Below are 13,655 nucleotides of genomic sequence, written 5' to 3'. Positions count from 1 at the left end.
TTAACATATCTGTAAATAACCGAGATAACAAATGTTAACAATGTTGTGCTGAATGATTCATGTAAATACTGTAGCACCAAACGGTGATGGCAACGATACACGGTTTATCACGTTTACACTGTGACCTGTACATTTTTGCCTGGAGCTGAAGCTTTTCATCGACCTTCTCAACAATAAAATGATTAATATAACCCTCCAATGCATATTTAAGCCCCTTTAGGTGACGTCGAGATGATATCTTTCTATCTCCAAAAATCACCAATTGTCTCCTACCGTGACACCTGCCATAGCGCCTGTCCCCGAATGTTGACTGTTTGTCCGAGTGAGTTGAGGGGGTGTGGCTTAGCAATATGTCAATTACCATATGCCAGGTCAAGTCACATTACGACTTTGCGCATTGCATTGTGGGATACAGAATAATGTGCATTGTGCTCTGATTATATACTGCATATATATATACAAATGTTAATAGAGGAATTATATGCATATAGAAAACATGCATACACACAGTATACTTGTTACATACTCCTAAAATCATACTGCATGAGTAGTGTGCTAGTATGCTATTCTGAATATAGCCTTCCTTCTTTAAGCTGTCAGTGTAAGTGAGAGCCAATGATAGCTAATAGGGAAGGACTTTTTCTGTCATATAAATGAATGATATGTATAAAGCAGCATCACTTATTCTTGACAAGTCATTAAACACAATTATGAGGCTTTTAAACTCGCTTATTAAAATGTTAATGACTAATCACTGTCACTGGTGTTCAAATGAGGGCTGCAGGCATGGGCTATTTAGTCCATTAACACTGGGACTTATTGAGATGCATGTTTTTACTTTGACAGGCACTAAAGCCAGACTTAAATGTGACGACCAATTACAAAACATCAAGCTTTACGTCCATATCTGCACCATACAAGCTCCAACCGTTCTTCTCTCCAGTGGAGTCCATGAACGACATTGAGCCCGTCCCTTCATCTCCCAACAACAACAACAACAACAATGTAAGTGTTTTGTTTGGGTATGTACTAACAATCTGTTCCAAAACCTTGTTTGATGCCCATCCATAGATACCTTTTACATTATGGTGCCTTCTAATATCCACATTCAAATGTAGTATCGCATGTATGAAAAAGTATGTGAACCCTTTGGGTTTCAATGGATTTATATATTAAATCAGATCTCCGTTTTAGTCACAATAATAGACAAAGCACTACTGTTCAAAAGTTTGTGATTCCCTAGTCTAACGTCTTCAAAAGAGGGTAACTGGAGTCCTGAATCTGCTATACTTGAGTCCAATCCAAAAAGAAGAAAAAAGGTTTTTGAGTTTGCTCATAACAAGAAGCATTGCCTCATGTAAAGCATGCCTTGAGCGAAAGAGATCTCAGAACACCTAAGATTAAGAATGGTTGACTGTGTAAAGCTAGAAAGAGTTTCAAAAAAGGGTTTTTGGAGTAGAGCTTATGTTTGTGTCTATACTCTATGTAAAGACTGTCTTGGGGCCAGCAAGACTCTTCTACAAGTAAATAAAAAAACCTGTTTCATACGAGGCAGGAATTCTAATAGGAACTTCAGTCGAAATTCAGTCTAGACTGCTATAAGGCACAGATTTTGATAGTGGAGTACAGATTTATAAGTCTGTGATATAAATAGAGCTCCGCTTGTTTGTGGCAACATCTTTAAACTTTTATTGCAACATGCATGGTAACTATTTTGGTAGTTTGGCATGGCATCATTTTCCTCTCCAACTCTACTTAATCCTACTCTAACCACATTAAGTGTCACTTTGTATTACCAAACTCTCTTTGTACCTCTATCTCTTCCCACCACAGTCATTTCATCACCCTCATGTCTTTCCGAACATGTTTGCTTTAATGTATTTTATGTAGAGCACAAAAGGACAACTTTAATGCAATTTTTTTTCATTTTTAATGGTGAACATATCTGTCTATCTACAAAACAAATAAGCACCACAAATGTGATTCAAGCGACTTCTAAAGTCGACTATTACAAGTAAAGCTATCTCATATTCCAAGAAGACTACTCTTATGGTGCAAATGTCATGTTTTGATGTTTTTGTCCTGTAAACTTGCTTATGGAGATTAACTTTGAAAAATTGAGTTAGTGTTCCATGGATAAATGTCCTGGAATAACATGTGGGTGAGTTAATAATGACGGAACGAATCCTGTAATATGCATCCGTGTCTGTCTGTCAGGAGACGATGTGTTTGGACCAGCATGCTTTGCTCTCTCCCTCCACCTTGTGTTCACCCATAGCTCTTTGCCATCAGGTACTGTCTTGTACTTCATCTCTCTTCCATCTTCTGTCAAATTTCTGTTGTTCCTCTGTGAGTTTGTTTCTTTTCATATACATTTTTCTGACCGTTAAATCCATGATTTGTCATCACTTGGTGCTGATTTGGAACAGTTTTCATTTGTTTACTGAATGAGTTAATGGATTTCTGGGAGCAAATCCCAATTCTGATTACTGAACGAAATCCCGTTGGCTCTCCGTGTTGGCATATTTAATGGTGCTGGTGTTCTTGCAGGAGAATGGCTCCCATCAGCAGGTTGACGACCTGTTTGACATCCTAATTCAGCGTGGAGGTGACTTTTGATGATTTTCATTTAATATTTACTGTCATCCAAAGTAATTTAGATGACAAAAGTGTATAGTTGGTCACACTCATGCTTTGTTTCCTGCATCCTACAGAAATCTCTGAGAATTTCAAAGCCGCCCCTGATCCTGTTCTCGAAAGGCTTCGGCCAAACACGCCCCTTTCAAACACGAGCTCCTTCCCTCTCTGTCTTTCCCCTCCCTCTGATCTGCCCGTCAAAACTTTGATTTTAGAATCTCAGCCTTCTTCCATTAAGGCTCACGGCATTTGTGGCACGGGAGGTGGGCGTCTTGAAGATTTCCTGGAAAGCACTACTGGCAAACCTTTGCTGGGATTGGAGCCCGGAGGACCGACAACGCTAATCGTAGACCTCCACAACCAAATGCTCAGCACACCGAGTATCCTAGACCACCCACGTTCCCCAATGGATACGTGCGACATGAGCTTTTCCAATCACTCGGCTTCAGATTTGGTAGACTCCACCCCCGATCCTATGGATTGGATGGAGCTTGGAATGGACGGGGGTGAAGGGGAGGAGTCAGGGATGGTACATAATGGACAAGACTCCTCTAGCTTATTTTCTGCAGACTTTCTGGACACTTCTGATCTGAATTGGTCCAGTTTATAGTGGATTGGCTTCTTCGCACAGTACAGCAGCTTTTATTTTCGTTTCCACCAGTGACTTTTCCAGTTTGGATTGAACATGTTTGGATTCTCGTAATACTAATTTACATTTTGAAGGACTTTATCTCTCACCTCCCCTTGTACAAATGCTCACACCCCTCATAGCACACGTATGTCACAGAGCAGTCAATCTGATACTGTTTTTTTTTTGTTTTTGTTTTTTATCCAGATGCACTTTTTTGAGCATTTTTTTTTAATCTGAAACACATTTCTAAAAAAATTTTGGAAACAAGAAGAGGAAGATGTTTTTATGCTTATATCAATTCAAATATGTGAATTTCTCTTCAAATAAGATGGCACTTAAAACAAGATGCTTTCTAAATGACGCATTTGCTCAAATGTTTTGGTGACATACGTGTACTTATGGAAGTAGGTATACAGACGAGCAACATATCCAGTTGTTGCCTCAATTGTAGTGTATTTTGAATTTAAAGTGACAGTTCACCCAAAAATTCAGAAATGAAAATTTCGTTTACTCACTCTAGTTCCAAACCTGTATGCGTTTCTTCTGTGGAACACAAAAGAAGATATTTTGGAAAGTGTTGGTTACCAGACTGTTGAAGGTAGCCTAACCAAAAAAAAAAAAAAGCTATGGAAGTCAATGGATAATGTTTGATTAACAACATTCTTCAAAATATATCTCCTTTTGTGTTCAACAGAAGAAATACATTCATACAGATTTGGGACAATTTGAGGGTGAGTAAGAGAGCAACATTACAATTTATGGGTGAACTATTTGCTTTAACAAATATAACTGGTCGACTTATGCATACTTGTTATTGAAAACTTAATAACTACAGAATATGCACCTGGATATTACCATTTATAGTATTAAACTAATGTTACTAAAAAAAATTATAGCATATGCTATAACCCCATAAGCCAAACGATTTCTTAACATTTTGATAGCATTTACATTTGTATATTAGCATAAGCATTTTAGTAATACAGCTATTATTAGAACTACTACTTCTATTAATAATTGTTGTTGTTGTTATTATTACTACCACTATTATTATTATTATTATTGCACCGTAAAAATTTCTACCTGCGCCTTATTTTTTTTAAACATAATCAAGTTGTCGTTACAAGTCAACTTAAAAATCAAGTTGAATCTTTAAATTATTTTGATGAGTTAAAGTAATGGGCAAAAAACATATGTTGCCATGACTTCTTGATTGTGTACATTTTTTAACGGTGGTATTATTATTAACTATTATTAATGTTATGTATTAGTATTATATATTATTATTATTATTATTATTATTATTCAATACATAGGACAAGAGACTCAACATGTGTGTATCTCTGTAGCTACTATTCACAACATTATCTGTTAAACATTGTGTACAGGTGCCAAAAATATTATTTTATGGCTATACAGCTAGCCAGTAAGCTATTCAAAATTGTATAAAATTATAATACAAAGGGACTATTCTACTTTAGTTATATTTTATAATATGGAAAGACAAGCCATTCATACCTGTTGTTTTTGCTAGAATTGCCACCCGATGAGACCTGCCAGATGAAGTTTTGATTTCTTAGCTTATATTAGTACAAAATAATTCCCAGAGTGCTTAACATATTGAGTTATAAAGTCGAGAGTACAATTCCTAAAAATATTAGCCTTATAATTCCTTTTCCTTGCCAGGTTTACATTTTCAATAATCACTTAAATACAGTTCAAAACAAATTTATCATCACATTTTAGCAAGCTTAATAGATGTATTCATACATTTTAGACCCAGTAAATGATTCTGTGCATGTTACATACAAGACTCGGTGTGTGCTGGGAAATTACTTTATTACACGAAGCTGCATTTTAATTTAATGTGAAAATTCTTAAAAAATCTTACTTGCCTGTACCTTTCAAAAACATTATGTCCAACTTATAGCTCTGAATGAGAATTTGTTTCATGTATGTTTTACTGTAAATATTCTGCATTGTATATGAACTGTATATGCCTATCACAGTACACTGTGTACTGCACTGCACTGTATTTTATCAATACTTCTGGCTATAGGCTGAAGTTTTGATAAAGAAATATGAGCCTAAGAGATAATGAATGTTTCTAAGATGATTTGAATGTATATATTTTTGTGTATGGAGGATTCTAATCGCATATAAACGAGGCATAACCGCGTTTTATCAATAAGGACATTCAAATTTCAAGGACCCTCAAACACACTTATATTATTACTGCTATTCTCTTTATGCATTGCTTGAATGTGCAATTTTTTCCAGCGTTTCTGCATATTGTACATGAGCTCAGGAATGAATTGTGGTGTGTGTGACGTTGTTTGTGGGAACAGCATTACTGTCCGCAGTATTCACGCTCTCCATCTTTTTGAAATTGCACTGTTTTGGCTGGTGCTTCCTGTGGTTGAGCCCAAATTGAACTTTATGTCCACATGGTCCCCAGTCCACTGTCCCCTGCTGTATGCTGGAGAATCAAACTCTTCAATGCTTCACTGGCTGAATGTGTTCATTTTGGGGGGCTTTAGAGCCTCCCAGGGCTTAATATCTTTTAAGACTTTTTTTTTTTTTTTTTTGAAAATTAAATGTTACAAGAAAAAATAAATGAATCTTGTGCTTTCCAGGGTGGAAAGGGCAGTCTTGGTAAAAAATAAAATATTGTTATTATTGTGTTTGGGGTAAAAAGTATGCAGTAGGCTTGGGTCAGAATGCCAGACCACGTATCATTGCGAATGAGACATGGTCTGGAATCCACGTTCATTTTCTCGTATTTGAGGCATGGTTTACGAATATTATTGGGTGCTACGAATGTCTATCAAATGTGCCTGTACGTAGCTCATAGCCAATCGGTTCAATGATATGATGTAGTGCGACAGATAAGTAGACGATGGGTCAGAGATTTAGGATATTTATGTATACACAAAGCCTGTATCAAAAGGTGACTTTGCGTCCGCTGCCAAGATGGTTCCATAGATATATAAACAGCAAACTGCTTCGGTGTGTCGCATATACGTCATCATCGTCTTGCTGCTCCCTTTCCGTTCTGTGATTGGTTGCCTATCTCAGGCGAAAACTTGGTTCATGGTGTCCAGGCTGCCTCACAGCATGAATAAAATCGTTCTGCGGCAAGGCAGCTTGGGGAAACCCAGGCTAGGTCAATTAGCAAGTGACATCCATATATTTCTTACAAACGTGTTTGGTGAACCGTGAACGTGACCGCAAACCATGCTTCCTTAAAGAGACAGTTCACCCAAATATGAGCAAGTAAGTGAACGATGATTACATCTGATCACAAAGCTTATGGAAGACTTGAAATATACTGCATAAGTTGTGTAGGCAAAGTCTTTTTGGAGCTTGAGAGACCTGATCCCCCTTGACTTTCAATACTATTGACTTAACCTTATCTCCATAGGGTTACTTATGGAAGACAAAGTCATCAGATTTGGAATGACTAAATTGTGATTGAGGTTATTCTTTTTGGTGGACCATTCCTTTAAGACTGTCTTGGTTTGCTGGTTGTTCAGACAGCCCATCAACTAGACTAAGTTTTGTACATCCGTATTTAGTATAGGCCTACATATTATTCCTGAAAGATCTGATTCATCAGAATTATATCCCACAGTTCAATGCATTTGAATTTAAACCTCAATGTAGTTTAACATTTAAACTTTTGGCACTTAACATAATGCAACACAGAATAGAATTTTATTTTATGTTATTCTTGCTGTGGAGGTTTGGCGCTCTCATGATGCCTTGCTGAAATTCTAAGTGACATTTTTCATTCATTCATTATTTCGTTTGAGTGTTAAAGCAGACTCTCAAGCAGATCATTTACTCTTATTTCATCCATGTTCAGTGAACCTTGTGTTTCCAGGCAGCTTGTTGGATTAGAGGATGCGGGCGTGATTATAAATTCATAACTATCCTCTGGTGACATCAGTGTAAGAGCACCTCCCCTGCCCGTAAATTACTAATTCACACCCTGGCGTCGAATACACCTCTGATGAACCCATTAAAGAGTATCTTGACCTTAGGATGAGTGATTCTAGAGAATAAATCACTGCACGTCTGTTGCATAACAGTCAACTGCATCCTGCCAGGATTCTCAAATTGTAACAGAACAGTCTGTTCCCATGTTCCACGCCCTCCTCAATGACATCATCGCCCCCCGTATTCTCCTCCTGGCTGAGTGTTTCAGTGTCCATTCATCACACTGTTTAATCAATTTCCGAGATGCAGAAATCTATCAGCCGTAATGGACTGCTGACCCAACCCCTTTTCCCAGACAGCCCCTAGCTCTCTTAACGACCCGAATTAATTAAATAATGGCTCGTGCGGACGGAAGGGCTTGTCATTGTATTGCTCAATTGACAGAGCATCAAAATATAATTTAGTCAACACAATAAGGTGATTGAGCAGAGCTGGTCAAAACCTGATGGACAAAAGAACTTATGGGTGTCTTGCATCTCATCGTTACCTGATTTCTCTTTATGGACTGTCTGGGGACCCATTTCAGAGATGCATTCTCATGACTTTAGATCTAAGGTCATTTATTAAGAGTGCTTGCAGACCAAGGAAAGCTTTTGACGCACATGAATGTTTAAGGTGTGTTTTGAGTTTAAGTGGGAATACAGCAAATCGGGACCAATTTGTCTGAAACCCTAGTTGTCTGAAACTCTTTTGATTGCGTGACAGATTTTCCCTTTCACACTTCAATTTTTCTTGACGTCATTGCAATGCACCATGGCCGGTTTATTGCTTTCTCCGTGGAGAGGTCGGTTGCTCCAGCTGTGCCAACTTTTTTAGGTTATACAAGATTCAACTTGACAAGAATTTTAAAGATCTAGAGCCTTTGCAAATAGTAAATTATTCAATAAAATTAAACCTTATTATGCGCCCTATACGTTGGTTACACTTTATTTTAAAGGTGTATTGTGTAATATTTTGCAGGATCTGAACAGAAATGCAATATAATATACCTAATGTAGAGAATCTGAAGTCTGTCAGATGGGCCTCCTTCAACCTCACAGTTGAAAAGCTTTTAACCTTTGACTTCCACGTGGTAACTCACCAGCGAGCCCACAGGAAAATCTGCCCTAATGGCTTCAGTTGACACGTTCCACCCCCCGTTTATATTTTACTGTACAGAAATATACAGTAAAATGTATTTTACTGTGTTTTACCATCCTTGAAGATCGAAATGTGACTGTACGTGACTGTAACCCCAAAGACTTTTAACCTTTGTTTGAACGTCCGCCCGCTGGATCATCCTCAAACACGTGACGTGCCAACAACACACACAGGAAGGGTGCTCAATGAACTCAACATTATTCAGCAACACAAAAGAGAACCATTTTCCTGGTTGTCTGCAGTGGTGGAGGAAGTACTGAATCTCAGTACTTAAGTAAAAGTACAAATATCCAGATAAATATTTACTTTAGTAAAAGTAGAAGTAACACAATGACAACCATACTTAAGTAAAAAGTAAAAAGTACCTGATTTTAAATGTACTTTACCTATTAAAAGTAAAAGTACTTGCATAACAATTTATTCTCTTAATGTCTATTTTCTAATAATTAATAAAACATTTAATTCTAACTCATTCCACCTAATACTCCTATAATGATGTTCAATAATGATGGAAAAAAATTGTTGTCACCATTTCTTCCATTACACATCATGCTATTCTTACTATATGTTAATAACTATGTTTGGCAGAAAACGTGATTAATTTATGGTGTTATTCTGAACCTCTTGGCTTGCCATAATCCTTACCAAACGTATATTACACAAAGTGCGTTTCTATGCACGTAAAAACTAATTTCCACATATAAATTGTACGATAAACACACTGCGTGCGAGACGCATTTAGTTGATGTATCTATGGCAACCAAACGTCACTGGTGAGACAAACGTGCAACGGACAGACGGTCACATTCACGTTTTGGCAGGGGAAAAACTGATCAGAAAATGTAATGAAAAAGTAACAGAAGTTGTAGAAATGTAGTGGAGTAGAAAGTATAATAATTGCTGCAAAATGTAACGAAGTAAAAGTAAAAAGTATGCACTATTTATTTTACTTAAGTAAAGTAAAGATACGTGAAAAATTTACTTAAGTAAAGTAACGAAGTATTTGTACTTCGTTACATTCCACCACTGGTTGTCTGAAAGGTAAACTGTCCTGGTGAATTTTGCCAAACTTCTCTCTCCCACTCTTAATAAAACATGCGGCTGATCTGGTCCAAACCTGGATGAATAACTATTAATCATCAATTATTAATTATTGTATACAAATTCCCCATATAGATCAGGTCAGACTCTACAATAACTATATTTTCAGTGGTGTATAAAGACCTTACATAATGACCATTATGTTTTTAGTACCTTAGAATGGTTGTCGCCATTTTGCGCCAGCATGTTTCTACAGTAGCCCTAAATCGACAAACTACTACAGAGCGCGTTTTGTCACTACGTGCAAAGTAACTAGCTAAGTCCGCGAATAAAACACTCACAGATGAACAAGTAAGAATAATATTCGCAATAACATATCGTTTTACTGAAAATTAAAAGTAAACACCATTTCTTTCATTTATCTTTGTAAAGAAACCTCATTGCTTAACTGGCCACTCTCTGCGACTTTTGATTGTTGCAATTCGTAACCTCACCACTAGATGCTGCTAAAAATTACACTCTGCACCTTTAAGGTGTCTTTGTTATGCTGTATTTACATTACGTACTGAGTAATATTAATTAAATACATGCAGCCTACTGTCCTGTGTCCTGTGACAGTAACGTTGTGATTGACAGGTCGAAGTTCTAGATATAGAGCTTTGAACGCGTGCTTGCCATGACCGTGTTCTGTAGAGTCCAACATTTATCTTCCGTGTGACTAGTGTCATGTGTCCACCCTCTTCTCGATCTCACACAAGTGATTGATGGAGCTGGAGCTGACTCTGTCTTTTAATTGTGCGTGTAACAAATAGGGTTGGGGGTTTGCAGGAGCAGTGTGTGTGTGTTTGTGTGTCTGACTAGTGTAATTGTGAAACGGCCTGCATTCTCCACAGACATAAATATACAGGATCAAAAGTGTGTTTGCTCTCTTTATAGTGTCTCTCCCTCTTGTTTCCTTTTTCTATTGATTTAAAACAACAACAAAAAAACGCTTTGCTCTAGAAAGCTTCTATTTCTTTTGTACACAGTTTTCATCCTTTTCTTTCGGCAATCCTTCTCGACTATTTCATCATCTCTCTGTCTCTCTCAGTGTGTTTAAGTCCCGTCTTGCTGCAGTGTGAGAGAGGCATGACCCATTTTAGACATTTATTTAGCACGTAAACACACCTGTTAACGTATACTTTTACGCTACTTTTTCCAAGTTTTTGGGTTGGTTTGAAAATGTTATTCGGGACATTGAGGACAAGTATGTTTTATATATATATATATATATATATATATATATCACGCGTACAATTAAAATGTGAATACATTATAAAATGTAATTTATTCCTATGATGGCAAAGTTGAATCAGTGTGACATGATCCTAATGAAATCATCCTAAATATGCGGATTTGTTGCTCAAAAAAACATTTATCATTATATAAATTTTGAAAACCATTGTGCGGAATAATATTTTTTTTAATAATTTTTTAGGCTTCTTTGATGAATATAAAGTTCAAAAGACAGTTATTTTAAAGAAATCTTTTACATTATTACTTTTGATCAATTGGCTTTATGCACAGCTCCACTACTTCCTAAAATATTGTTGTTTTTTTCTCAATTCATCTGCCATCTTGGATGAGTTTTTTTGCAATGCATTCTGGGATTTTCTTCTGAGCAAATGATGTATGCGATAATGTCTTATAGCATTTGACCAAAATAAGAAGCTTACGTGTCTGTTTATTTCTGCTTTTGGTTTTGTTCTGCAGGTGGTGTTGCAGATATTGCATGTGAATTTCTCCATCTACAAGCCAAGTACAGTATATGTCAAACATCAAGCAAAGATGAGAGACGTCTGACGCCACTTATCTTTTAGGATCTGCTGGTCAGTGGAAACACATTGAGGTTTGATACCATGTCTTGGTGAGCTGAAGCTGGTGTGAAATTATTAATGCACGGTGAATCATTAATTTAGGCTGTTAATCCCTCAGAGATAATGATTGGGTTTTTTTTTTTTTTTTTTGCGGGTAATGCATTTCAAGTAATAATAAATGTTGCTGACTTGGCTCATGTATATTAGGCCTACCTCATGCTGACATATAGAGCTGCAGGAATTATGTATTTTTGTAGGCCAAACTCCGGAAACGTTTTTTTAACCCTTTGACATGTACGATCACTAGTGATGGGACGGTTGATACCGGGGCTCCGATGCAGTTTTGCACTGTAGCCGTTGCACTATTGTAGCACACACTGTACCGATGCTTGTATCGAAATTTGAAGCTTCAACGTCATGCAGTATCGGAAGGTCACAACTTTTACAGAAGGTCTTTTTTTACTGTCTATGTTCGGTACACCTAGTTTAAAAAAATGTATAAATGATGCATAAAAAGCATGATTATGGAGGCATTAAATGATTATGGAGGCATTATTAAAATGATTTAACTACACTTTCGTATGACATAATTTATATATTTTCCTTTACAACAGAACAGCCAGAATATTTTTTCAATTATTAGTATTATGATCACATGCTTATATTTTATATTATTGATCAATATGTGAATTCGTTGACCACATAAAAGGAGTGGTCTCATTGGCACAAATTAATCATGGACTTCGGATGCTTTGTTTGGTCACATGCTTTTTCTGCTCTGCGATGATTTGTTAGATATGGTGGTGAAAACAAGTGTGACCACCCACCAGATCACTAATGCGCATGGTGTTAAAAGCTTTGGTGACGATACACAAGGCAACTTTTTGGGCAATGTTGCCGTCAACGGGCAACCAGGTTGAGAGGGGCCTACAACCGATAAACTATCCAGATAGAAATTTACTGCACACTTTCAATGGGAAAAGTTGACCTGTCTATCATCACCTTAGTAATTAACGTTTTTTTTTTTTCGGCACAATTTGATGAAAGCCTCAAATGCTTCAGAAAGCCTTGGTTTCCCTTCACTAACGATCACGCCAGTGTGAATAATAGAACGTTCCGTGCATCACGTGATCAACTGCTAATTCAAACCAGCTTTCCTTGTAAACAACTGTAATAGTTCCTTTCCTTACAAACAACTGTAAATAGTTGATTTCACGAGTGCACATCCGACTGAAGATGTATTTTAAAATCAGCCGGCTGAATGTGAGCAAAAATTGCAGGAGGTCATTGCCCCCTCTGGTTCCAGCACCTCTAATGTGAATGAATGAGTCAAGATGTCTTTGTTCCTTGAGTTTCTTTCCAATTAAACTGCTGTGATAGATGGCTTTGTGGTTACCTCTTTCCAAATTATTTATTTCTCAGTCTACTAAAAACTGCACACATCGTATCTTCGGTGTATTTCATATTTAACTGCTGAGAGCTGGCTAAATTCACCAGTTCTTTATTTAACCCATTTCTACAGCTCAGTTTATTAGGTATTTGCTGTCAAATGTTTGAAAGCTGCAGGTTCTGCTTTATGTCTGAGGCAACACTTTAAAATAAGGTTCTATTTGATAATTATTTGTAACAGGAGCTAAAATGCGCCACTGTTAAAAGTTTACTGTATGCTCTTTATTCGATTATTTTATTTGATCAAAAAGACAGTAATATTGTGAAATAATATTGAAAAAATTGCATTCTACTAATGCATAATACTAATACTAACGCATATTTAAATCGAAAATCTATTAAAACACTTACTGTAAACATTGCTGAGTAATCACGTCGTCTTTACGATTGGCCCAAATCAGACTTCTTATGTCAGTACATTCTGATGTTGTACGATGTACGTGACCATACCGGTAATCTTCATTCTGTGTTCACACTGAGCACATTACTGGTAATTTACTGGTAATGTTACAACTTCCCTTGCTGGTAAATTGCCAGAACCAATTTCAAGGTATTTTTGAAAAGATCCTGTTCACAAATGATCTCTTACCGGTAATTTACTGGTAAAGACTGTGGCTGAAACCGATATCTACGGAGCCCCAATGGGACGTGGTGGTGCAAAAAATTTAGGATGGGAGATATTTGATTTTTTTAAATATTTTGCGTTCCCCCGAGAAACTTTGCGTTCCCTCGCAAAACTTTTGCGTTCCCACGCAAATGTTTTACGTTCCCTCGCAAAAGTTTTGAGGATAATTAGCTCGTTGTCTAGGTTACTGTGATTGTAAATAGGCGTCGTTTGTGTTTTAACAACGTTTAGCTCAAGAATATTGATCCGGGAAGTTTGAATAGCCTATGTGAAT

General features: G+C 36.9%; 1 protein-coding gene across 7 annotated transcripts in view; it reads left to right on the top strand.

Moving 5' to 3' along the window:
• Nucleotides 1-11,416, top strand: part of mrtfaa (myocardin related transcription factor Aa) — a 47,531-nt gene extending 36,115 nt beyond the window's left edge. For 5 of the 7 annotated variants that reach the window (XM_039687276.2, XM_039687273.2, XM_039687271.2 and 2 more), the window contains 4 exons: nucleotides 847-1,005; nucleotides 2,218-2,292; nucleotides 2,551-2,608; nucleotides 2,715-5,936. In XM_039687276.2, the coding sequence (XP_039543210.2) occupies nucleotides 847-1,005; nucleotides 2,218-2,292; nucleotides 2,551-2,608; nucleotides 2,715-3,247 (825 nt within the window). In that variant the 3' untranslated portion in view covers nucleotides 3,248-5,936. Of the gene's footprint in view, nucleotides 1-846; nucleotides 1,006-2,217; nucleotides 2,293-2,550; nucleotides 2,609-2,714; nucleotides 5,937-11,203 lie in introns of those variants that run through there. The other 2 variants (XM_039687274.2, XM_039687279.2) reach the window with 2 other exon arrangements.
• The last annotated feature ends 2,239 nt before the right edge of the window (nucleotides 11,417-13,655 follow it).

This window comes from Pimephales promelas, chromosome 3 (genome assembly GCF_988280905.1).
Source record: "Pimephales promelas chromosome 3, fPimPro1.hap1.1, whole genome shotgun sequence".
Taxonomy (NCBI): Eukaryota; Metazoa; Chordata; class Actinopteri; order Cypriniformes; family Leuciscidae; genus Pimephales; species Pimephales promelas.
This window is presented reverse-complemented; position numbering and strand designations above follow the sequence as displayed.